At 36.9% G+C, this 27778-nt stretch overlaps 1 protein-coding gene across 7 annotated transcripts in view; it reads right to left on the bottom strand.

Moving 5' to 3' along the window:
• PIK3CB (phosphatidylinositol-4,5-bisphosphate 3-kinase catalytic subunit beta) overlaps window positions 1-27778 on the bottom strand; it is a 104965-nt gene that overhangs the window by 23894 nt on the left and 53293 nt on the right. For all 7 annotated transcript variants that reach the window (XM_074877739.1, XM_074877738.1, XM_074877743.1 and 4 more), the window contains 11 exons: window positions 24193-24378; window positions 21202-21427; window positions 19380-19603; window positions 16645-16827; window positions 16213-16383; window positions 12649-12726; window positions 8112-8363; window positions 7452-7548; window positions 6419-6549; window positions 2881-2934; window positions 1535-1723 (listed from right to left, as the gene is read on the bottom strand). In XM_074877739.1, coding sequence (XP_074733840.1) covers window positions 1535-1723; window positions 2881-2934; window positions 6419-6549; window positions 7452-7548; window positions 8112-8363; window positions 12649-12726; window positions 16213-16383; window positions 16645-16827; window positions 19380-19603; window positions 21202-21427; window positions 24193-24345 — 1758 coding nt within the window. In that variant the 5' untranslated portion in view covers window positions 24346-24378. The remainder of the gene's footprint in view (window positions 1-1534; window positions 1724-2880; window positions 2935-6418; window positions 6550-7451; window positions 7549-8111; window positions 8364-12648; window positions 12727-16212; window positions 16384-16644; window positions 16828-19379; window positions 19604-21201; window positions 21428-24192; window positions 24379-27778) is intronic.

Below are 27778 nucleotides of genomic sequence, written 5' to 3'. Positions count from 1 at the left end.
ACTGGTTTCCTTTTCTTCTAAGAACACCTAGCTTGTAACAGGTGAAGGGCAGAATACTAAGCTAGAATAGCAATTTATACTATCAATCACAACCCTTCACAGCAAATGCTTTTTAGCTCAAAGTTTTTTAGAAATGAAAACAAATTTAGTTTAAAATTTTTAAAATTAGATTTGTGGAACAACATAAATGTTATCTCAGTACAACAGCCTGCAAGAAGCTGAGCATCGTTTAAACGTGCAATTCCATCAGGATAAGCAGATGAACAAAACAGCGTCTGGGGTCACCCCTTGGAGTGAGTACTGTGCTCGTTAACGCTGGCCAGGCTTTTATGGTTTTGCCCAACCTGGTCAGTACACAACCAGACTAAAAGGTTTTTTTATTACTTTGTTATTTTATTAAATTGTTATATATATGTTAATATATATATATTTTTATATATATATTTTATATATATATATAATATTTATATATATGTATATATAAATATATATGTACATTTTTATATGTACATATATATGTACATTTATATATATGTATATAATATATATACATATATATTATATATATATGTTAATAAAATTGTTATTTTATTACTTCTAATTCAGTCTATCAAGCAGGAATAGTGTCACTATAAACTCATATAATTTTTCCCATATCAAGGTTCCACCTATTCCCAAAAAGCATCACAAGAGTTGGATTCTATTTGGGTAAATACAGAGAAAGACAGCTACACCAACTTCTTTACAGTACAGTGAAGTAACCTAGCACATCTATACAGCAAACAGAGGATACAGTTTTACTGAAAATGTAATCTTGTATCACAGCACCTGTTTTTAAGTCCTTAACTACAGTTACTTTAGAGAGACACGAGGAGAATGAAGTATTCTGTACCACTAGTGGGTATCCTGTCTCTTTCAAAAATCGTCTGCCTCAGTGAGGTTTAGTTACCCAGTCTGAGATTTGGATTTTTATAGTCTTTGAGCAGTTTAACAATTTTATAAGAAGCTTTATTTCAGACCTTGATTTACAAACAAGCTTCCTTTTTTTTTTATTTTCCTAAAAATAATCTTATAAAAGAATTTCTTACTTATGTATTCTTACACTGGAATACGTTGCTCAGAGACTGTGGAGTCGCCGTCGGTGGAGATAGTAAAAACTCAGCTGGACACAGCCCTGCTCTAGCTGACTGTGCTTGAGCTAGACTCTAGTTGGACTAGATGATCTCAAGAGGTCCCTTCCAACCTCAATGATTCTGTGATTCTGTGAAATTCTTTGCATTTAAGATCAAAGTTGAGCACAAGATTTTTAAAACAGCCTGTATAAATAACTGCTATGCTTTTCTCATCATTGGGTTTTGGTGCTGTTTTTTTAGGATAGTAAGTTCTTGCTCATGTGTCCAGGCCACAGAAGGTATATAAGAAACTGGTTTATACAGTAGTGCCATTTCAAAATGTCTATGCTTGGGAAAGAAACACTATTTACTCATGATTTGACTCCGGCATTTTTCCCCACCATGATTGTCTTTTCCCTTACCTGAGCAACATCTTCAAGTTTGTTCCATTTTAAAGAGAGCAGCAGTTTTGGCAATGATTGTGGAAAATTTTCACGACAGTCATATCGCAAAGTCCAAATAAGATCCATTTCATTTTCGCAGAGTTGAGATAAAGGATCTCTTTCCATTATTTCTTTCAGCACAATATGAAACTTCTTACCACCTCGACCCTAGAAAACAAGACATGTATAATGTTTTGAGATATATTCAGTAAGATTCTTATATTTTAGCTCAAATACTAGACAGCCTACGCCAGGAAGAACATCAGATAAAACACAGGGGAATGACTACTGTGCCTTTCTTTCAGATTTCATTTTCTTAAGCTATAAGAATGTTAACTAATAGATTAAAAATTCAGTGTATAGAAGTTTCTGAAGAAGTAACTAAACTTTAGAGTTAATGACACTAGATGGCAATATTTCTATTTTCCAACTCTAACATGGAGAACTTTCATTTAGGATGTGTGTACCTTCTCCTTTTGTTTTTTAAGTGAGCAAATTTAATAGATACACTTTTTTGAAAAAAATTAAAAGCAAAAAATGTTAATTTCTCAAATTAAAAGTCACAATAGTGACAAGTTGGCATGCTGCTATTTAAGATCTTCAATTATTTGTACACTATGCTGTTTGCACCCAAAGTAGCAGTGAGTTTTCACTTTTCCTGAGCACTTTAGGCACTTGGTATGGTAACTGACACATTTTTCAATTAACTGCTTTATTCTTATATAAAATGTAGTTATTGTTGCTGTTGATATGGCTGTGCTTGCCCCACCTTAAATTGCAATCTTCTGTATTTTTGTATATAATACAAAGAAAACATCTTCAGATTTTGGTGATATTTTGAAAATTTGTCCTCAGGTTAGAACTATCCAATTCCTCAAGGAGAACATGCAATCATCATATTTAAGAAGCAACATCTTACAGATCAGTGACCATTTTTGAAAGAACTTATTTTGAAACATCTGACAGTCAAGCAAATCATCATACTTGATAAAACTGAGCAATTTTCCAGCAATATTTTATGCAGCCTAGGAATATTTTCCAGATCCGGATCTAATGTAAACCTTAGCTGTGTTCCAAATCCATAGAGTATGTAAAGCAATTGTGCTTTTTGACAAAACACAGCCACACCCAAAACATACTGGAAAAAGTAGATATATACCTGAATTTTAAGGCAGTTCACCAAAGTGAATTCTGTAAGAAAACAGAGCCAGTAGAACTGTTGTTGTCTGAGCAGTTGACTTACTTATTTCTAGATTGGTGTAGATGATAAGAACAAAAAAACACCCAGAAAATTAATTTTAAAATAGTCTTTAGCAGGTGCTTACCGCCATTGCAGCATTGTCACTGCTTCTTGCAATCTCAGCTGCCTTTTCAAGTATCTGCAAAAAGATGGTTTTAAAAACATTAGATTCAAAACCAAATCTGATTGCATTGAAAGAATAAATATTACAGAAATAAAGCAGATCAGGAAATTTTGCTATCTTTTAGATAGTTACTACATTATTATTTTGTATATATGGTGGTATAACATGGACTTCTATGCTGTGCCCCTTGTCTAATCTGCAGGACTACAGAGATCAGGTAGAGAAGTGCTCATGGTGACCTCCCTTTTCTAAACAGTCTTCCCTATAGAGTCTGTTTTCTGTTTCTGTTTGCATTTCCTCCTTATTTTTCCATACAGCAAACCAATTCCTCAACACTAAATTATCCTTTGCTTTCTCATCACTACTTCTGCTGTTTTCGAGGGCACTGCTTCCACGAGTCATACCTGCTACCCACAGATCCACACTTCTATCCCTCTATTTCAGTATGAATCCACAAATGTAGTCCTTTCACCACCCTTTCAGATCACCCATACGATCTCAATTCACGTTTCCAGCTACTTCTCTAAATCTAGGATCTTCCCTTGTGTACTGTCGTGAACAACCAGCTTCCAACAAGAACTCATTCAATGAGAAACTGAACATTCCACCAACAAGCTCTCCACACCAGTTAATATACAGCAACCCTTAGGAACAAGGACTGCTACTTTTGTTAACAGCAAAGCAACATTTCCCCAGAAACTCAGCTCTACGACACTCTTGCTCCTTAGGTTTTGGCCTGTTGAATGTTCTATTTAGTTTCTGAAGTTCATGTAATAAATCATGATGGGTAGTTAAGTATTGATGTAAATACAGTTCTTCAAACTATATTCTGCACACTACTGCAACCAAAAGAGAAGTGCAAGAATGGTGACTGCCTCAGCTAATTAGAGCAGCTGAACTGGTCAGGTAAGTGTATCTACAGTTGTCAGATGCTGCTGCTTTGAGGAACAATTCATCAAATGAAATAATAAATAAGAAAGAAGTCTAAGGAACTACACCATCTCCCCCTCCTCAGACATCTGCCTCTCCCACCACCCAGGAACATAACACCACCCCCAGACACAGATTCAGCAAGACTTGTATTGTCATTACTTAGGCAATATGAGAACCAACAACAGACTACAATAATCAGAGCATAAATACACATCAGCTAAAATCCTTTAAAAGGTATACTGACTTGGTTTATTTCTTTCTCTGTATGAAATGTTTATTAATATGATGTATTACAGCTGCTACTTGGCTACAAAGCTTGTTTACATGCTGTGTGTGAAAACATGCATAAACAAAACCACCATGTCCTAATTCTGTTTGATGCTTGCCTCCTTGTGCTTTTTAGAGTTACTCTGTTTGCAAATAAACTTTGAAAACTTGTGCAAGTCCAGCTTTGTTCAACTGAAGTACGTGCCCCTCTGTGCCAGCAGCACTGATCATGAACCAGCCCAATATATGGCTCCTGCATTAGACAACATTCTCTTATCAATTGTCAAGGCACTTTGGCTCACTCAGCCCAAACAACTGTTCATGGCAAGTGGACGGACACTATGATCGAAAAGACTCATCTATTTTTGCACACTATGTTTCTTAAAATAAAGATTTGGCATCCGATTCTCCATTTTCTTGGCAGAAACAAGCAACAACACTGGGAAAATTAGAGGCAGTCATACACCCACCAAGTCTCATCTAGACAATTTTGAAAAACAGATTCTCAGCTGATGTAATTCAAGCAGCTACAATGTTACTCCTGATGCAACAGGACCTTCATCAAGAGAATCTGTTGGAGACTGAGGATCTTACTCTCTTTTCCAAGGCAGAAATTTCAGTATACCCACAGAAATGGGATGAATCATCAAAGAGTTTAGAGCTCTGATTTTCCTAGTGATACTGCAAGTTTACAGTTTCTTAACTCTAGGGAACTGCAAGTAGCACAAGTTACTGGAAAAAAATAAGAACTGCTAACAAGAAGCACATTTTGTAGCACTTTCTCAAAGTTGAATGCTTCCATGAGTGTTTCATTACCAGCTCTGCAATTACTTTATAAAGATGCTCTGTGATTTTCCTCTATCTGAGACGCAGGATTTCTCTGATACAGTTCAAGAAGGGGGCAAAAAATCACAAAATTAAAAAAGCCAGCAGGCAAATGAAAGTTACAAGGGATGGTGAAGACCATCAGACACTACTTTAATGTCAATACATCAAGTAACTTACTCAGTAAAATCTTTTGTGTGTATTCACCCCAGCATTTTAACATACTGAAAACTTGGTATCGCGGGTACAAATAAAAGGAACAATAGAGCTAGAACAAATATGGGGTTACTTGAGAAACATACTGGCTACATGTCTGTAATATGCACATAACAACAGCTTTTTTCTTTAGAAATTAAATACACATAGTGTAATGAGCAAAAAACTTTAAAGTATTAAAAATAAACCAGTAACAAAAGTGACTAAAATATGTCCAGCATGAAAAGTAAACTGGTCATCCATAATTAAGAAGTGTTAGTAGTGTTTCAGCTCTTAAGGCATTTCCAATGCTGTTCTAATACAAGCACGAATACTGCACCAATAAGGAGGGAAAAAAAAACCCCACAAACCCAAAATCAAAACAAAAAGCTTATCTTGTTATTTATTTTGATGAACCTTGAACTCAAAATCTCTCTTTGATCAGGTTGATAAAGCTTGGTGATGTTTGTCTTTTTGTTCATGTCCACCAAAGGGGCAAAACCCTCAAAAAAAAGAGGGGGGGAAATTTTCTCTAAGTGGGTATTAACTTTCCCAAAACCAAAATTCAGGCTAATGTACATATGAGTTAAACCTCGTTTCTTCAATGCATCATTAGCTGTCTGTTTTAACACTTATTTTATTACTCGTTTCCTGGTCTTAGCTTTATTTCCCGGTTTGTGAACAACTTGCTATCTGATGTTCCCACTACAGACATTACCACGTGTATTCCAAACAAGACACTTCCTTTCTAGATAGACATTCTTACCCACATCGGTAGAAAATTGCAGGGCAACTTAAGTGGATTTAGTTCAAGAGCAGACCTTGAGAAATACCTTTTCACACAGGTTTAAGAGTCTATTTATCCTTAAAAAGATTTTAGCTCATAGAGGAATGTGTCCCAAAGAGTGGGTAACATAAATTTGTACAAAGAAATAACAGATCTTTATAGATCACAGGCAAGCACAGTTTGAAGGTTTCCAGAATGGCAGACAAGTTTAGCTTTCTCTACGATCATTGATGTGGGAAACTGATTATACTTCTGACCCTCAAGAGACTACATACAGGGTATTTTTAAAAGTATATGTCTTCAAAATACTATCTGAAGACCCTGAAGTCAGAGCACTGGCACTCTCACACAGTGCAAGTTTAAAAAAAACTGCAGTATGTTAACTAGAAGCCAGGAAGTGGGGAATTCAGTGGAAAAGGCAGCGTTTAAAGGAAAGAAGTACCACCTATTTTCACATAAGCATTCGTGACTGCTCTTTATGTCATACCTTACCTTATCAAAGGGAGGGTAATTAATAGACTGTTTTGAATATTCTTGAAATCTAATGTGCAAAGCTGTTGCATTTTCAGTGTAAGGGTTAGTCTGGACGGTTCCCATTGGATTCAACATTTCTTCAAGTTCATCTGAAACATTAAGCAGAAAATTAATATTATAGACCAGACATGCATTAAAATTAAAAAATCTGAAAGGCAAAGATACAATAAGAAATTGCCTACTGTATACAATGGACAGAAGCATGTTTTGCTGCACAGCACTTTTACTAAAATGCACTGCATTTCCAGCATAAACTACCCATACCTACTTCCTACATTCACAAATGTTGGATTACCACCCAATGAGAAACTGATTTTCTCTTTCCAGAATAAATATAACAGTCAAGGGAAGCTGAGATATCCCTACACTGAGCCAAATCCCAGTAAGATCTGTAGCTTCCATAAACCAGTATACACACTGCCTCTGTATCAAATAGTATGGAAAAAAGAAGAGAATTTTAAGCCAGATTTCTTTCAGCACTCCCACCAAACTGATACAGGACTTCTCAGGATGGAATGAAGAGTGACATGGAGATTTCAGACACATTTACTAATCAGTCTGAATGTCAGGGAAGGAAGACTTAAAAAAAATTCAAATTCATATTTTTTGCTGACGCAAATACATAGAATATAGATTACGTATTTAGTTTAGGATGCATAGCACAGGGAACCAAACGAAACCTAAACTGCATCTTAAAACCAGATAACACTAGATATAAACATGCATCTGTTTTAATGTGATTTTCCTTCCATAACAGATAAAACTTTTAGAATACTATTTCCAAGCATACTCTTGCCCTTCCTCTTTCCTGATACACAATACTTTCAGGAAAGAGATTAAGATGCTATATACTTGTCCACATAAAAAATACAAGTAGTAAAGAGATTATGACAGAATTGGACATGCATACAGTAAACCTTCTACTATATGATACTACTCTTCTTCAAATACTTGTAAGACTAAAGTCCAAATCTTAAAAGTTAAACTTTACCAGGAAATGATGACCAGCTGTGCAGTACCAGTTCTCCATTCCTCAGCTGCCCTTTATAATCAAATACCATGGTATTTACCCAGGCTACAGGATAATGCTGTTAAAAGAAAGAGTTTTCACATGGAAACTAAGATGCCAGTGAACATTACTATGCAGCAAGCATTACAATGTAAGTAAAATCAAGCAGGTTGGTTTTTTCCCAAATGGTGAGATCTTTCAGAAAAGCAGTTAAACACATACATAGTTTTCAGTATATATTCCTGTACCACTATGAACAATAAGACCTAATTTTAAGGGTGTCACTCTGACAGTGTAAAAATACACATTCCCCTGAATGTGAGCCTAGATGCTAATTTTTTCATCTTTTCCCACTCATCTAGGGTTCAGAACAAAACTGACCTTTTAAAATACAATTCTTGAAACAACCATTTGCCAGCTGGCTTACTACCAAACTTTTCATCCCTTTTTTATTGGCTGAGAAGTATGAAAAGCTTTTTTTTGGTACCAAGATGCACAATTCTTAATACATGCGCTCTTTTTAAATATTTTTTTTTTCATTTTGCATTCTTGAACACTAAAACGAGGACAACAAAAGTTTTCTGAGTACTGATTTCAATATAATTCACAGATACACTTGAGAAAAACATAGTAAATAATTACCACTTTTCCTGCTTTCCTAATGGTTTGGTATTTGGAAGGATTCATTGCCTTGGTTGACTTTTTAGTTTTCATCTTATCCATCACAGCATAAACTGCAAAGCAGAGCCTTGCCATTCTGGGTAGATCGCAGACATTTATTTCAAACTCTAGTACTTCATTCCAAACGTGGTCACTTCTCCCAGATATTTCTGTGCTTACAACAGTTTTACAAAGGAGCTCTGTACCATGGAAAAGACCAGCCCTAACATGAACCTGCAACAAAGAAATGAGAAATTTTAATCTTGCCAGAGAACCTACAGAATTCTGCATAGAATATTGTATAGAACATACATACATGCATTTCCTCAATATTTCTATCTTAAAAGAAATACTAATTTTGAGGTTTTAAAATGAACCAAATAATTCTTGAGAACAAATTCTTTTTACTTTGCTACTCATGTTCCTGGCCAAATCAAAATATATACTTGTTTAAATAATGTTGGCTACCAACTTTTTCAGTACTGAATTACTTATCACCTATGACTAATAATAACTCATTTGTAGTAACAAATACGATATATGGACATACAAATGCTTCTAACTTATCTAACACAGAAGGAAATAGTAGGAAACAAACAACTAAGCAGAATGAAGAAGGTATGACTAATTTTCTGAGTACAGATTCAAATCTCCAAGTAGAACCAATCTGTGATTCTAACTGAGAAAAGTTTGGGGTTTTTTTAGCTTAAGAAAAAATTCATTTTTTACCTAAACTGTTTATAAAAATGTACAGAGGGAACACTGCTGACCCTGGCATCAGAAATCCCCTGTAATAGTAACTATGTACATAATTCCCAGGAATTCTGTTCTGTCTTTAACACTCAGAAATGAACAAAATCAGCTAGGTTGAATGATAAAAATAAGAAACAGGAAAGGAGAAGGGCAAGAAGAGAAAGAAGCTGGAATAATTGGCACTGAAATTAAGCACAGGTCAATGCTAAGATGTAGCTCATTTCTACATTTCTATTTAATAACATATGTACACAGAAAACTGCATGTTTCCAAATAAGAAACTCTTGGACAGTTTTCCAAGTATTGAAACACTTGGACAGTTTCAACAAAAACGACAAGGAGGTCCTTATTTTTGTTTCCTGAGCAAACAAAGAGAGAAATATATCAACTTCTTTCAGGTAACCTTCCAAAATATCAGTGGTTTTTTTTTAATTAAAAAGAGAGAGAGAGAAAGAGAGGGAGAGAGTAGAAAAACGCCACAAATGTAATCCTTTGGTCAACACCAAAAAGAAGTTCTCAATGCTACAGTTAAATGAGTAAGAGGTGAACTGATGTTTCAGGTTCCCTATGCTCCTCAGACAACCTTCCCAACACTCCTTTTAAGCTATCATGTTATTTTGGAGCACTGTAAGGAAAAGGCAGAAATGTTTAACATTTGGTACAGGGTTTTGGATAAAAATAATTCACCTCTGAATTCCCAACTGGCATAGACAAGATCTGTTCTGGGGCAGAGCCTATCTTTCCTCCTTCAAAGGAACAACAGTGTGATCAACATCAAAGCAGTCCCAATCTTGATATAGCTTCTTTTACCTACCCCAACTACTGCTCAGTATTAAGTTCTCCATTCGTAAACTAGCTCAGATAAACTAGTCATTGCCAAACTGTAATACAGTTTAAATGAAGTCATGTTAGAGAGCAAATCTGTCTTCAGCCCAGAATAATCCTGGAGAAGGCATCAGTAGCACCAACAGATGGTCTCCAAATAATACCCATTCTGATCATTCTGGACTCCTCTGAAACAACTGCTACCACTGATCAAGAGACTGCTGTCACAGCAGAGGGTTTGGCAGAGCTATTAGGTCTTGGAGAACACACTGTTATGGGTGACACTCCTCCCTGATACAGGTGACAGAGGAACATCCATTGTTAAACTGACTCATTGACTTATATATATATATAGTGCCCATTCTATTTCCAAGCTTACAATCAATCACTGAAAGAAAAGCTTCAGTTTAGAAAACTACCTTCCCCTGAGTCCCAGCAATACTCATAAGAGCCACTATTACCTATTTTTAGCATGCACAACTTCATCGCTGTGAACCACCATGAGTTAAGAACAGCAACACGAACATCCATAGAACCAATCCCATGAAAGTAATCTTACTTCAGGAAATCTAAACATATACAGACTACATGTGTGTGCACATACCTATACGTAACCATGTATGTATATACACAAATATACAATCAAAATTCTTCTTGATTACACTTACAGCAGGTTTTTTTATCTCTCTGTAATTAAAGATTGCAGCTTTATGTTCTACAAAAAGGAAATACTGTGTCTGATGTCAGAGGACTGATTAAAATTGGTTGGTTCATAACCTTCTTGAAACAATACCTCAGATGGTCCTTTATTAATTCATTTGGAGATTCATTCTATGTTCAACTGAATTTATAATCAAGTTCCTTTGCTGATTTAAAGATATCTTATGGAAATACAATTACGTCCAGAGTATTACCTGCTTGTGCTTCAACACCAGCAACAGTAAATATTCTAAAATCTGACTGACTTGGTTTTTTTTTAAACCAGGAGTTTAAATTCACATTTGCATAACTTTGAATATTGTTCTTTGATTTGCTATCATCTGATATTATAACTTGATATGCCACCACACTTCCCTGACTTTTCTTTTACTTTAATGATATAAAAAGCATAAATGATCAAGTAAAATTTGATAGCAACAAAGCACTGTATTGTTGGAACACACTGCTATTTTTCTTGCCTTTTGGCTAGTTCTAATTCTATGGTTTCCAATCTTGTTAATGTAAGGGACTGGATCCTAGTTTTATTCTTTTCATTATGACACTCCCCTTTTACTAACGAAATGGTAGGTACTGATGGTGCAGCCAAAGAGCAAGACAAGAAGAAAAGCAATTTTAAATGTATGTATTTGGAAAATTGGGAGTTGGACAGCTGAATGAAGTCACTTGTGCTCTAGGTGAAAATACTCCACACAGCTCACATTAGTGGAGTGCCACTCATCTGACAAATGTTTTGTTCCCCACTACAAACACTGTATTTATGAACCCTGTTGGTGGTTTCAGCAAAAATGGATGAATATTGGCTTGATCCAAAGCACAATGAAACTAAAAGAACAATGGCAGTGATTAAAGAGCCTTAGAATCACGACTAGGAAACAAATACGTTCTCAATAGTGACAATTCCATAATAGTGTAGACAGACTATGCAGGGAAACACACACAAGCTTGCAAGGTTACTACATGCATTCTTGTTCTTGGGTAACTACAGGACTTTAAAGTTTTCAAGACTAAAAAGCATTCAAAATACTAAATAATATTTAGATAGTGTCCACAGGCACCAATACCAAAGATTTCTCAATTTTTCCTGTTTTTCCTCAAGTTTACTATCAACATATTTTCTTTTTCCTCTAAAAGCATACTGAAATTAACTAAAACTCACCTTACGTAAGTATGAAGAAAAAAAAACCACAGACCTTTGATAGCTATGTTGTTTCTAGAATCCACCTTCTCTTTTCCCTTCCCTTTTCTTTTAAAAACTTTAAGAGTCTACAGAATGTAGAGTTAAGAAGATATTACACCTAGTTAAATAATGGTTTAGACAAAGCAAAGGGAAACATCTGTTTTTGCAGACATCCATTTCCAGTCACCGTGTCTCAGGTAGTAAAATTGTAACTATGGCTCATTTAGCTATGTGGTAAAATGTAGTACTGCTAATATACAAGGAGGTCGTAACAACAGTTTTGAAAGAAAAAAATGCACTGAGTATCTTGAAAAAAGCATCAGAATAGCAAACTTCAATGGTTAATTGAATTTCTTCCTAATCTACACTACTGGCTATATAATTTATTGACTGTCAAACAAAATAAAGGAAATGAACGTCGTTCTACCTCACAGCCAATGTCTTGTACGGTCTTAAAGTAGCTGTGCAATAAATTCCCATGTGTTAACAACTTGTGGTCTGTAAAACAGTCAGTAGCCCAGTCATGTAAATTTTTACAGGAAGTGATACTACAGCTTTTTTTTTCTGTTCAGCACACTTAGAAAATAAAAGACAGATTGTATAGAAGCATGTAGTCCATGCTTAAGACACAGGATATATTCTGGACTACAAAACCACCTTATGTTCCACTGAAAAATGTTTAATATTTCATCTACTTTTGTCTGTCAGATTTTGATAGTTAACTCTGAATAAACTTATTTCACACCAGTACCAATAATTTATAGATACCATCTTAAAAAAAAAATCAAGTACCATATGAACATTTGTGTCATACCGTCCACAATTATCAATAATGTTCTAATACACATATCCAACTTCAGACAATAAAGCAATACATTAGCAATAAAGCCAGATTTTAACCAATACTACCAATATAAATGGGAATAACTAAAAATGCTTATATTTCTGTCGAATTCAAATCTGTATGACTCTGAGTTCACTAAACATTGAAAATCATTAAAATAATGAACAGAATGTCTTCTGATACTAAGCATAGTTACTTACTTTGGCATTTTCTTCTGTATTTAGTTTATTACCCTTTAACAGAATAATCTTGAAAGGGTTGGAAATATCCCATACACTCTGAGAAGGGAAACAAAGATACAAGTTCATTCTTAATCAATGTAACATCTTGAGATTTATTTTATAAGCTAAGCATTTTAAGCAAAAGTCATAAGTACAAACTAAAAAAAGATGCATTTGCCCTAAAGGGAAAAAAAGTTAGAAAAAACAGCTGAAACAGGGGTGGGGGTGAGAAAATGCACGCAGCCTGGGGAACAAACAGGAGGAAGTGGAGCTCCATGCCCAGTCAGAAAGTTATGAAATCATAGGAATAACTGACACATGGTGGGACAACTCAGATGACTGGAAGATTGCGATGGATGGCTATAAACTCTTTCATAAAGACAGGCAATGAAGAAGAGGTGGAAGAGTCACGCTCTATGTTAAGGAGACCCTTGAATGTATAGAAGTCAGCTGTGGCGATTGCAGAAACCCTACTGAATGCTTCTGGGTCAAGATCAGAGCGATCATCTCCATGGGGATCTTACAGTAGTCATCTGCTACCAACCTCCAAACCAAGACGATAAGCCCAACAAATCAATAACTGGGTCATTAAGCAAGCTTCGAGTCAACAGAACCTAGTTCTTATGGGTGACTTCCACTACCCAGACATATGTTGTTAGAGGACTGCTTCCTCATACCAACATTAGATGTGCCAACCAGGTATGAGGCACTGCTGGACTTGCTATTCACGAACCAAGATGACCTGCTTTGTAGTATCTGGGTTAGTGATAGCCTTGGCTACAGCCATCACAATATTGTGGAGTTTGGGATCCTGCTCAGCACATTAAAGGTTTTAGATTTTTAGAAGAGCAAACTTCAGGTCACTCAGAACTCAGTTGGGAGGGATTCCGTGGGAAGCTTCCACAGAGGATAGAGGAGCTAGTGAGTGCTGGGATTTTTTCAAGAACACTCTCCTGGAAGCACAAGAACAGTCTATCCCCTTTCAAGATAAGGGAAATAGATGGAGGAATAGACCCCCTCAGCTTAACTGCAAGCTTCTGAGTCTGCTCAAAACCAAGAGAGAAACGTACCAGAGGTGGAAAAGTGGATGAACGCCCATTGAAAACTACAAGGGCATTGCCAGGACATGCAGAGACACAGTTAGAAAAGCAAAAGCTCAGCTCGAATTGAAATTGCCCAGAGATGTCAAAAACTACAAGAAAGGGTTCTTCAGGTACATAAACAACAAGCAGAATCAGAAGGAAAAATCAGAGGTTCTCAACACTTTCTTCACCTCTGTCTTTACCAGCACTGTTGGGTCTAGGCCTTGGAAACAAAAATCCAGGTTGAGGCAAACACAGACCCACCATCAGTGGAGGGAGAGTTCGTATGCAAACTATTACAGGAGCTTGACCCCTACAGATCGATGGGCCCTGACATTATCCACCCGAGGGTGTTAAGAGAGCTGGCTGACATCATCACAAGGCTGCTCTCCATAATCTTTGAGAATTCATGGAGATTAGAAGACGTCCCAGAAGACTGGAAGAAGGCTAATGTTACCCCCATCTACAAGAAGGGCTTAAATGAGGATCCAGGAAATTATAGGCCCATCAGGCTTACTTCAGTCCCTGGGAAAGTTATGAAATGAATCCTACTGGGAGCTATCACAAGTCACATGAAGCATGTGTTTGGGAACAGCCAGTACAAATCCACCAAGGACAAACTTGATTGCCTTCTCCAACCAAGTAACCTGCTCGGTTGATGTGGGGCGAGCGGTGGACATTGTCTACCTGGATTTCTCCAAGGTGTTCAGTTTGGTTCCCCACAGCCTCCTCCTAGAGAACCTGATGCATTACAGTCTAGACAAAGGGTCTGTGCATGGGTGGGGAACTGGCTGACAGGCTGCACCCAGAGGGTGGTGGGAAATGGCTCCTTTTCAAACTGGCAACCTGTCACAAGTGGGGTCCCCCATTTGTGATATTGGGCCCAACGCTGTTTAATACCTTCATAAAGGATCTGGATGATGGGATCAAGTGTACCCTGATGAAGTTTGCTGATGGTACCGAACTGAGTGGGGAAGTGGACACTCCGGAAGAGAGAGTCACCCTACAGGAAAACCTGGATAGGCTGGAAGAGTGGAATAACAAGAACCTCATGAAGCTCAACAAGGACAAGTGTAAGGTCTTGCACCTGGGAAAACATAATCGAGGAGAGCAGCACAGGCTGGGATCTACCTGGCTAGGAACAGCTCTGCGGAAAGGGCCCTGGGGGTCCTGGTGGACAAGCAGCTTGATGTGACTGAACAGTGAGCTGCAGCGGCAAAGAAAGCCAATGGGGTACTGAATTGCATCAACAAGGGCATCACCAGCAGAGATAAAGAAGTCATTATCCCACTCTACTCAGCACTTGTCAGGCCACACCTGGAATCCTGTGCTCAGGCTTGGTCCCCTCTGTACAAAAAAGCTGTGGACAGACTGGAGAGGGTCCAGAGAAGGGCCCCAAAGATGATCGAGGGACTGGGCAGCCTGCCATGTGAGGAAAGGCTGAGAGAACTGGGTTTGTTCAACCTTGAGAAGGCTTAGGGGACACCTTATCACCATGTTCCAGTATTTAAAGGGTGGCTTTAAATACTGGAGACTCCCTTTTTACCAAGACTCACATGGAAAAGATGAGGGGTAATGGGTACAAGTTACTCCTGGGGACATTCTGATTGGACACAAGAGGAAAATTTTTCATAACAAGAACAGTCAGCCATTGGAATAATGTCCCCAGGGATTCCAACACTGGACAGTTTTAAGATTCAGCTGGACAGGGTGTCGGGCCATCTTGTCTAGGTCGTGCTTTTGCCAAGAAAAGCTGGACCAGATGATCCTTGAGGTCCCTTCCGACCTGGTATTCTATGATTCTATGAAAATACACTGACTACTACTTGCTGACAATCCAGAATAACCCTTCAAATTTATTGTTCATTTTGAATATATACAGTGTGTAATAGAGCAAAGTCTGTCCACACTTCTTAGAATGACAGTACATAAATTATAACTGTGCTGTAAGAACGTGAGTTTAGCAATAAAGGAAGCACCATATTAAAAGGAAAGTTAGATGTATATTATGGAAAAAGTTGCCATCATTGAAGTGGCAACACCATGCAAGATACCTGGGCTAATACAAGAGATCACAGACCACTGGTGCCCAAGCCAGTGGAGCCTACACATTGCATTGAAGCTGGAGAATCCACATTCTCTGCAACAACAACACCAGCTGCTGGTAACAGATTACTACCCACTCTTCTGGGTTGTGATTAAAAGTAGAATCAATAGCAATGGAAAGGAGATGGTGAGGGGAGAAGAAGGGTGGATGAGGTGAGGGAAGGTAAGAAGTTTCCAAAAAGCCTCAAGGTCTGCTATTTCTGATGTAAACCTTCTCACAGGCAACAGCAGGCTCCAAGTAGACCCAGCTGACCTACACTGGAAAACAACAGTAGCACAAATCCCAGGAATTGTGATTTATATTCCACAAGTCACTGTTCCTTTCAGGTGTTAGATATTCTCCATATCAACTTACAGTTGTTGTTCTCGTTTTTTTTGGTGGCAGAGGAAGAGGAAGGTTGGATGATTTTCGGTTTATGGCAGCTTCTATAGCAATCATCTCCTGCTCACACATTTTCTTTATGGTGCAACACTCAACTAGAGTCAGCTGAGGAAGAGTCCTGTTCATCACACAGTTGCGTATATACTAAAGGCCCATGAAAAACAGTTGTTACCAGCTAGCAGATTACTTCTATAGCGACTTTCAATCAAAGAAACAAACAATATATTACGAAGATACAAAGGAAATGGTGCATATGTATTTTACAATTGGAGAGGACTGCAGACATGAAGAGGAAGTGTATTACTGTTCAGCATAGCTGACCATCCAATGGCACAGGAAAAAAGGTCAAATTTTGGCCAAGGCACCAGAGCGCTGTTACGGTAAGTTCCAAAGAGCTTTATGTACCTGAAACTGAATTAACGGGTGATCACCAAAAACATATTCTAGCCTTCCACTAACTTGCAGCACATAGTCAGCAGGATCAACTTCCTCGTCGTCTTTTCCATGGATAGTCAAACGTTTTCGGATTGCCAGCTCATTCAGCTTGATGGGATTCATGTTAGGAGACACCTGAAAACTAAATACATCCTAACAAAACACAAACAGGAATACTGAATGTCAAACTTGTCACAGTCAGATGTACAAGGCTTAAACCGCAGCATACACAATAAAACAGGTAGAAATACTTAACTGTTAAAAACAGTCTATTTAACATTCAGAGGTAATGTCTACATCTTCCATGTAATCAGCGCCACAGTCACCCTAAGCTGCAAAATGGTCAATTCCCAAACTTTTATAGTATCAGAAGTACTTCTAAGAACACAGAGCTTTACCTCATTGATTCAGCAGTGTTTTAAGGCTTCTAGATTAGGATATTGATCTAGAAGCTTGTATTTTAGAAAGTGAATGAGGGAGACAATAAAAAGCTTCAAGTAATAAAGCAGAAGAAACTGGTAATGTGAGTTTGAAGGAGTGCACAAAACAGGGCTATCAGCCAATACCTGTAGCATTCTGAATACATGGAAAGACTCTGCATTTTCAAAGAAAATTTTTAATCAAACCTTTACAGGCTATCTACATATTTCCAAATTATCTCTGGTCTTGGTGCGTTCTAAAAAGGTAAAGGTAAGAACATTCTTTTTTAAATTAAAGAAAGTTTAAATTCATTTAAAGTTCCTAATATAAAAGGTCTCCTGTGAAATCTTTCATCTCCCTTAATCTACCACATCATGCTTTGCACACACTTATTTGCAAAGGTTGATTCAGTAAGTTCTGGGGTTTTGTTCTGATATTTTTTTATTTACACACACACACACTCCTGAAGATATAAACATTCTAAAACCTTCACTTACAAATGTGAAGTGTTGTCTGGCTTATATTCTTTTGACTTGTGCTTTATTTATATAGAAGTCTGCTGGTAAGGAGCCAATCTACCCTAATGGAAAAATCTAACTCTGTATAGTCAGGCAAAATTCATCTGTATTTTCTCAGTTTCTGCATAGCTGACGACAGCTTTCCCCCTTCAGAAAGCTGCCAAACTGTGAAGGCTTTCCTCTCCTATCATAACTGGTAGTGGGCAGACAGGGAATGACACTTTTTCTTCCCAGGAAGCTGGTGCTCTGCAACTGCTGCCTTACTTCCAAACTGTAGGTCCTTACATGTATGTCATAGAAATGGGGATCGGTCTCTTTCGCTTGCTCCAGAGACAATAGGGTAGCTTTTACAGCTCATCCACACACTCTAGACAAAGAGCATTTTAATATTTTTTGCTCACAATCTTGCAGCGTTCCCACTGAAAGAACACAACGGTCCCCATATCTTCCTATTTAATTCTCCTGAGATGATTCTAGTACTCGGTGCAAGTAGTCTGGAACAGAGTTTACTGCTCTGAAAAGCAGCTCAAATTTGAACTGTTAATAGCTTTGAAGGTCAGAACTGGCAGCAGAAGCATTCGAAACATTTGAAATGTCAGCAGCCTAAGCTATTACAGTGGCAGGCAAATACATTCTGCCCCAGCATGAACTTTTCCACTGCTTTTGTGCTGTTATCATATGCATATGTAGACAATATTTTAATCAAAAGCTGACAAACACACAGATATTCTCACTCCTGGACAACTACAAGTCATCTAATAAGACAAAGAGGACTGGAGAAAGGTTTCGTCATAAAAACATTTATGCATCCAACATCAGCTAGTGTTACCGGCCACCCAATTTAGTATTTACCTCTGCATTTCGTGTTTCCAGAGTCAGGTATGATTTTACCATTTTGGATTTTTTATTTTTTAAGTTAAAAAAGAGAGTATCAGAAATAATATGGTTTTGCAAATAAAATCAGCTGAATCATTAGAAAATCAGTATCTAGCACTTGGGTCAAAATGGACAAATGTAGCCTGATATATTTACACACTTGTGAGATTTTAAGGTTTCCAGTGCTGATTCCTCACTGTTATCCAAAAGAACATAGTATAAAAATGAATGGGAATGCTGGGCTCAAGTAGAATCACAGCAACTTCAACATCAAAAAACTGAAGCTAAATCATTTTAGATGGAAACTAAATATTTTAAAAATAAGCTACGCATTTGTTAGCCAAAACAAAAAGGTAACTCTAAGTCTCAGCTAGTGTTTTAATCTATATGCATGTCTAGCATAGAGAATACTAATTCCTCTTTTTTAAAAATTTATTACTCAACCTAATGAGCAGGTCAACACCAAAGATGTTCAACAATGAATCACACAGAGAAGTGTATTGAATATGGCACCTCCCAATTCACCAGCATCCCCTGAGCCTAAAATAGAATGCTAGTGAAGCCACACAGTAACGGTTGGCCAAGAAGTCCTGAAAACTTTGAATTATGTTCTACTTCGAATTATGTTCTGTGAATGTGAAATACAGAATATACAAGTTGTACACTGTGACTTTAGAAGCAGAACTGTAATTTGACTTTAGAAGTTCAGTTCACAACTGTAGGTTTGCATTCTCTCTTTCAAGAGTCAAGGATCCTGGTGAAAGAATTTGCATTTTAAAGCAAACACCACAATGTTAGTATTCTAGTTCATTTATATCCTTGATCAATCACATGCTAATTCAGATCAGGATCAAGAACAATACATGAAATGTGATGAACAATCATTCCTACCTGGCAGTTATCAAAATGAACAGCCACTACAAGATTTCCACTATAGAGCTTATCTTGGAAGCTCTCTGGGATAACAGGTTCCTGTTCTGGTGGGTAAGTGTGCTTTAACCAGTCCATCCAGGAGAGACCCACAAGCGACTGAATCTTTTCCTCACTGATTCTCCGCATTTTAGCTCGGAAGTCATTCACTTCAGGATCTTGTAAGGCATCGAATTCATGGAGACCTGAAAGAATTCAAGGAAGCAGAAGGATACATGTACAAATACCACCCATCTATTTACCATCGCAATCAAACCTTTATTATCTTTAAGTTAAGGTTACGTAAGTGGTTTTCTTCAGACATTCCATCTAAAACGGGTGCTCAAAAGTGAGTTGGGTTCTACATTGTCCTGTACTTCAGTGGTCTTCCAAAGTTACTTGCTCAATTCCCACGCAACCTGGCGTGAGAGTTTAAACAGCAAGAACCGATACCTCTCTAGGTACTACTAAATGGAAAAGCCAACATTATCCCGAGTTCAAGATAGTTTGGAATGTTTTAAGTCTTTCCTCACCAGAGCAAATGCAAAGAAAGCACAGCAAACGTATCATAAAGACCATAGAGGGGAAGAAGTGTTTGCAAACTGTTTTTTTAATCCCAAAGATGAAATCATCTTTTCAATTTTGTTTAAATTTTGTTTGGGACCATAAATAAAATTTATTCTTGAGTTTTCCTTGTGATTAAAATCTTCTACTCAAGTCAAAATGACAGGACTGAAATTTCAACCAATCCAAGATCAGTAAAGTTCCTTTTCTAAAATATGTAAAGAGAGAATACGCAGTGGAGAGTCCAGACAGCTGTGATTCTTCAGCACTTCAGGAAGTATAGGGCCTGCAAGTGTTTCTTTCTTTCTTTTCTCCTTTGAAGGACATTGTCCAAATTACACAAAGCACTGAGCACCTTTTGAAGACAGAACACTAAGTTTAGAAGCTTTTTTTCCACTGCTAAGGTACAGAATGGGGGCTGCATAAGGAAGGATCTCATACAGCTATAATAAGCAAAATATTCAATCAAAGAATGTGAATCTCAGATTCTGTCAGAATACGTCTGAACGGTTAAACTGGCTAACTGTTTCCATTGTCAGTTTTAACAAATAGGCAGACAGTGTACTGCTAAAATCTAAACAAAACCTGCAGTCTTTATAAAAGAGTAACAATGGTCCATTGTTTTAAAACAAGAGGTATGACCTCACATGACCCTGTCAATCTTGATTGTATAACCAAGCAGAGTAGATTTAAAAGCTGAAAATTCTGAAATAACATCAAGAACAAGTTACTGTGAAACCTTTAAAAATAGCTTTTCATTGTTTGCTGAAAATCAGTGCCACAATTGAGAGCAAAAACAAGAATGATACTGTTAACCAATTCAGAAACCATGTATAACAAACCCCTAATAATTTCTAGTTCCTTCTGTGTATCCATTTTGCTGTAGGCTACTTATGATAACACTTCTCAGGGATTACGCTTTCCTTCACTTAGTAATCATATTATAGATTTTTCCCTCATCTAGTAAGATAAAATTTGCTCTTGATTGATATAGCAACACAACACAGTGCCAAAATACAATACAGAAAGTAGCTTTCAACAACTTTCAAATGTTTCATCTTGAGTATTTAAATTCTTTTAAACTACATCAGTATTAGTTTGAGAAAAGGGAATTCTGTCAGGGAAATACTTAGGGGTTGGGGTTTTTTTAATTTTTATTTTTCCACTGTTAACTGCCTAATTAAGACACTCACATAAACCAAGTTTACCCTCACTTTTCAAAAAAATTAAATGTAATTACCTTTGCCTATAAGGACACCTATTTTAGAATCCAACTTTTCTCCTGGATCACAATTCCTTGTCACTAGTTTAAGGACAGGAAGAAAGGGTCTAACATCACAAAGTCTCCGTGTTTCATCCTCTAATTCTTCATGCACAGCAGTCTGATTCACGCATGAGAACATGTAAGAGTCAATCTCCATGAGGAGGTGAAAGAGGGGATAGGCATGTGCCTGCTTCCATAACAGCTGCAAAGAAAATAAAGAAATACATGAAACAAAACAAGAAACCACATATCTTATGGCACTGATGGTAACAATAATTTCCATTTATGTTCCCAAAAGAACATAAGAGTAGCATGTTTGCTAACTTGGTTCATTTTTATCCCTATAAATCTTGTATATATCTACTTTGTCTTGTTTGTAGTCTCTATCTTGAGATTATTTTGAAGCAGCAACTTGTGTGCATAAATACCCCAGGGGTAAAAAACACACAGGGACAAGTACTATGAGGTGATGAGAGAAGGGCAGCACTAACACTCATCCTGACACTTACCCTGGGATTGACCCACCACAGCCCTATTTGCAGTGAAGTTGCAGTACTGCAGCTGTCACTAGAGAAACAAAGCACTTACTAGTTTTGGAGTCAGATGTTCTTGACACTGACCACCAAACTGTCACTCTCCTCCATCCATTCCTACAGCTTCCTATCAAAATCCTTCTCCCCCAAGACATGTCTATACTTTTTCCAGTAATTATTGTAATATATAGACAACAAGTTCCCACTATGAAACTAGTTCCTGAATAAAAAAAAAAAATCCTGTTTTCTGGCTTTAAGTAAATTTATTTTTAAACTACTGGCAGGCCACTAAGACATGCAAGTCACCCACAGAACACTAACTAATGCTTTACTGAACTGAATACTTAAGTAGCAGATTACACCTTAAGTAACACCAACATATCAAATACATAAAATATATAAAATCCTTAGCAGAAATCAGAACTTAAATCAGAATTAAAAAGAGCTTTCCCAACCTAAATACTATTCAAATCTTTATCTGTGAGATTATTTTAAGTTTACATTTTATGGATTTGTTTCTGAAACTTATTTTGAAACACGAATTGCATGATAATAACGCAATGGCAAAAACCTCTTTTCAAACTGAAGCTGAACTGAGCATACCTGCATATATTTCATAGATTTGAACAAAGAATTCTGCCTTCCAGAAACGTATTCCAGTATATTTTGCTCAGCTGACTGAGAGCTGAATTCAGCAATTACCTTTGGTTTAGAGCAAAAATTCCAACAACAGTATCAAAAGATCAACTCTATTATTGCCTCTGTGTTTTTCTCCATTAGATAGTTATAATGATTAAAAAAACTGTACCTTTTTTGTTCCCTCCAAATTGTCTGACTTTAAATTTCCAGCTACTGGTACTTACATCCCTTAATGATTGTAAAATTTCAAAAGCCATGAAGTCCCTGAAACTGACTTCCAATGTCTACAGAAACTAAAAATTCTTCAGCCCTCAAGTAATAGGCTTTTTTCTTTTCTCTTATTTTAATCTTAACAGTTTCACATACAAGATAAACTCCCTATATTTCCTCTCAACTCCCCTATTTATACAACCAAGGGTCCACAAATTAAGGCTTGTCATAGCAATGTGGTGGGACTAAAGCTACTAATCCAGTATGCCACCAAAGTCTTCATTATTGTTTTGTTTGCAAATACAGTGATTTCCATGAAAGACCTCTGTAGTTACGATCAACATTCCTTTTCTGATCAACATTCCTTTTCTTTAAGAAACAGCTAAATATCAACCTGTTTACAGAACGTTGTTTCAGTGTGTCACAACCATCAGGAAAAAACCAGACAGCTTAGTTCAAGTCCCTTATTGTTGTCACTTACACACATTTTTCAAATTCTTTATCAGTTGAAATTACTATCAGCTATTCCATTATCTTACCTACCAACTAACCTGTAATTGCCCAGGTTACTCTTACTAAAACAATGACATTTTTCCAGTCAGATTTCAAGTATTTGAGTATAGCAAAAAACTTATTTCTTGGATTGCTTCAATTTCTAGCAGTACTCTCACTTCTACTAAAATACTAAGTGGTCTGCTGCATAAAAAAACCTTCAGTGTCTAGAATATTTCAAATTAGAAGTACAATAAATTATATGAAGCTACTAGTGATACAAAAGAAATAACTTCTACAAACAAGCGAATACTGTCAGACTGAATAGGAATGAAAAACAATGTCCTTATTTACCAGACAATTCAATGGAATGAGAAATCACAGTTCTTTATTTTCTGTCAGAAGTTTATTATGCTTAAGGAGCAGATTAGTTGGTGTTGTAATTCACCCACTATCTAATTCCACAGTACCTTTTCTAAATGCCCACATGGCCATTAACTGATGAAAGGTCAGTAAATTATTTGTTAGCATCTGTGGTTATTTCCTTACATGCTCCCCTTCGATTTGAGTATTTCCTCACTTAAGTGATGCCCTAATAAGGCACTTGTACACAACCTTTAAGAAGTGGTATACATCATTTTTAAAGCATCTATCTTTGGTGTCAAGTCAAAAGAAGCAGGAGCACAATCTGTGACTTCTATATTAAAATCAGACTAGACACAGCGTCTCCTGTTTGCACACTAATCGGAGAAATATTAAAACAACATACAGTGTATTACCAATGTGTTAAAAAAAAGGTTTAGATGTAGCAATAGAGTATTAATATAGAGCTATTAGAATAATCTCTGCTGAAGTGTAACCACCAGCAAGAAGTAATTTCTCCGAACCTTGCTATCTGCCCAAAAATATTGCAAACCCCCAGACACATATACATCCTTACTAATTAACCTGCTATGTGCGTGCCTTCAATACATTATTTTTTTATGCCTACTCAAATTCATTACTTGATTTGCCAAAAGGCACATAAAAATCAGAAACAGCACTCATTCCAAATATAAGTTAACTTTTAAGTTAATTGACTATTTGGTATTACCTGTTTAATATGAGATATGGTGGCATCTCGAGGGACATCCAGGTTGATGTAGATTCCAGTGGGCAACAGGAAGTCCACAGATATTGAGCCATCAGCACCAATCTGTGAATCCACAGCCCAGATGTCAAGGCTGTCTGTCACGGCAGGAGGCATTATGGAATCTCAATAATATCATAACCACATGGCCTTGGGGAAGAAAAAAAAAAAAAATTCAGTATACTTAACCTTTTATAATTAGACACACATTTTAAAGCCTTTGGAAAGTTTACGTAAGCCTGCTTGTACAGCTCAGCTTGCAAGTCTGGGGTCTCAAATGCCAGTATTGCAAACACATAAGCACAGTTTTACTCATTAATTCCATTTAGTATAACAGAAGCACTTGCCTGGTAAAGCACTATTGTTGAGATGTTTTATATCATTAAGGCAAAGTAATAAGAGAAAAAATTAACTAATTAGAGGTTAGCTAAAGCAAAGGCAGAAATTCGTTTTAGATTTTCTCTAAAACTATTTACCTGCATAAAATACAACCAAAGCAAACTTCTGGGATGAAGCATGGCAATATTGAATATGAAAGCACATGATCAATTTTATAATTTTGTTTTTGAACAAAAATGGCCAGAGTGACATATTCAACTTGAAAGTCTATATTAATAGTAGGAAAAGAATCTTCAACTCTATTAGAAAGCGACATTTTGCTCTAAAGACATTTATCTCCATTCGCTTTCACCCTTGAAAGATCATCTCCAATGAATTCAACCCACTGTGTAAACTACATCCACTGCAGAGTAGGGGGAAACCTTTTGTTTGATCTACTTCAACTCACTACACTGGCTTCCTGATTACTTGTCCTTCCCATTTCAAAACATTTTTATTTACTCTTAATGCTACCACTAGTTTTTCCTGACTTTCCAAGTCTTATCTTTTGATAACCACTCTCTAAAGATGCATTTTCCCTTCAATCACTATTCACTGAAGTATTTACCACATTCTTCATCCAGACAATGCTCTTCAGCTGACAAAGGGATGGGAAGTGTTGTTAACACGCTGTTGTAAAGCACTTCTCCAATAAAGACAAGTTACCCCTATACCCTTCTAATTCCTGTTGGACATCACAAGACGTGGGAAATAACCATTTGTAAAAAAATAAGCCAGAATGTGCAACTTCACTACTATTACAGCTTTCCACTACTTTTATCAATCCTTCCCTTCTCTTCTAGATCCCTTCCCTGCTCTAAAATCAGGCCTGTTCTGCTCAAGTGAAGGTATTTCACCTATTACAGCACCAGCAGAAAAAGCAGGATATAACCAATACACTCGGCTGTTGTTCTTCATACATCACAGAGCAGGTTCAAACAAGCTCATCAGCAAATGAAAAAAAAAAATAGCACAACAGCTTTCTGAAATCCAGTCACTACTGCTGACTACATTGCTAAAAAGTCTGTTTGACACATAATATTTTCCCCTTTGTTAAGACACTAGGCCAAATCTGTTCTCAAAACGTAATCCTTTCTACAGGTGCTAAACATACTAAGGTTATACCAAGATACAGTACAGGATTGCTTAAACTGGTCATGCCATTGAATTACTGATAATTATCATGCTGTGCAATTTTTCCAAGCGTATATGCATTTATGAATATAGCTTTTCAATCCCAAAACAGTTTATTACTATTTTTCCCCAAAACAAGCAACCAGGAGATCTTTTTATAATGCTCTATATTTGAACCCGCCACAAACCTCCTGGAGACCAACTAAGTCACAACAAAGGTGTTTCATTCCCCTCCCTCTTCAGCTTTTTTCTTTATAAAACAGCTTAGTTTAGGAAAAGTCATACCACCAGCTACTAATTCCAAATGTTACGAAATGCAGGAGATAACTTTGTTTGATACTCATATTTCACAGAAATTCAACTCTTTAAAATTGGTAGGCTTTTAAATCATTGTCATGATTTAACTGACAGCAGAAACAAAATGGTACTTCAGAAAGTCTCTCTGTAATCCCTTGCTTGATACAGACAGCTTGCAATGAAATAAATAAACAAACAAGCAAGCACAGGGGAAAGCTGAATGTGCCTACAACGGACAACAGAATATGCCAGCAGCACAAACATCAACTACTACAGAAGCATAACTTTTTGTTGACAAATAAGCTATTAGTATTTTGTACATATTGTAAAGGGCTGTTCAGTGCTACCTTTTACTGATCATCATTGTTAAACCATTTAAATCACCACTTTAAAATGTTCACAGTCCATCTCTGCCTCATTCCTCAGTACTGGTTTCTATCCCTCCAGTTACCGTAAATATATAAAATTGCTCATCTGATATTTGGAAAAATTCAGGAGATTAATACCTCCAGCAGAGAAAGAGGGTTGGCTGGAAAGAACTGTAATCTCCTAAAGTTTACCTGTCACCAGTGGGATAGCAAGTCCCAAACCCACATGGAGCCCACCTAAATACTCAGAGCACCTATTTGGCACCGCAGCTGTGCTACTATCAGCTTGCCAGTTCAAAGCTGCCTTAGACATGAGACACAACACTTCAGTCTCACCTCTAACTGCCATGTAAATACACTGAATAATGAGACCCAGGTAACTTCAAAACCTTTCCATTCAGCCTTCACAAAGTTGTGAGGACCCACACGAGCATGACTCTTGCCAACTCGTCTTGTTACCACACTAAGCATGTGGATCACTTAGTATTTTGTTGTACTAGGTAAAAATATAGTAGAATTTTCATTAAAGGCAAACAAAAAACCCTCTAACTTTCAGAAAGCACAACTTCGTAAAGAAAAATATTTTTCCTCAATAGAAGCAACAATTAGGGAGCTCCTATCATCATCATCATTATCAAAACCCGTTTATAACCATCAGGTCCTCATTCCCCCAAAAATCCACTACACTGCACCAGACAATCACAACAAAAACAATTGGAGGTGGGGGCATAGACCTGGTGAACATGACAAATCAGATATGAAACTATTTCATCTTAATTACCAGATATTTACAAATCTATCCCTTCACTCATCAGTGGGTGTGGAAATCCCATCATGCAACACAGACTACACTATTACAGCATCTACCCAAAAAATCTAGAGAAAATGCAGTGTTCCTCATTACCAATCAGTATATCTTTAACAAGTTAGTTAAGGTAGTTGCTAACAAGGTAAGTACTATGTAAATGGGATATCATTTCTTTTCCTCCGTCCAGCTACTTATACCCATAAAATCTTGGCTGCAATTTTGTTGTAACTGAGAATAGTGGTCACAGAAAAAACATTTGAAGATTTTTCATACTTGTACACACATACAGTATATTTTCAGTTATTTTCTGTGGTCATCACGGTAAAATAAAGTGGTATTGCCATTATAAAGCATTACTTTAACAGGTACAGCAGCATGGAAAACATTAATTTGTTCTATGTAGTTATTTTGCTCATAAGTCCTATTTTAATTCAGCATAAGATCTTTTCCATTTTCATCCTCTTCCAGATGTTTTTCCACAACATTTTCCATTGTTGAAACCACTTTAGTGCATCAACAAGAGTTTGAAATGCTCAAAGAAGCAAGACTTAAAAATGCTGTTACA

The sequence above is a fragment of the Strix uralensis genome, chromosome 9 (genome assembly GCF_047716275.1).
Source record: "Strix uralensis isolate ZFMK-TIS-50842 chromosome 9, bStrUra1, whole genome shotgun sequence".
Lineage (NCBI taxonomy): Eukaryota > Metazoa > Chordata > Aves > Strigiformes > Strigidae > Strix > Strix uralensis.
This window is presented reverse-complemented; position numbering and strand designations above follow the sequence as displayed.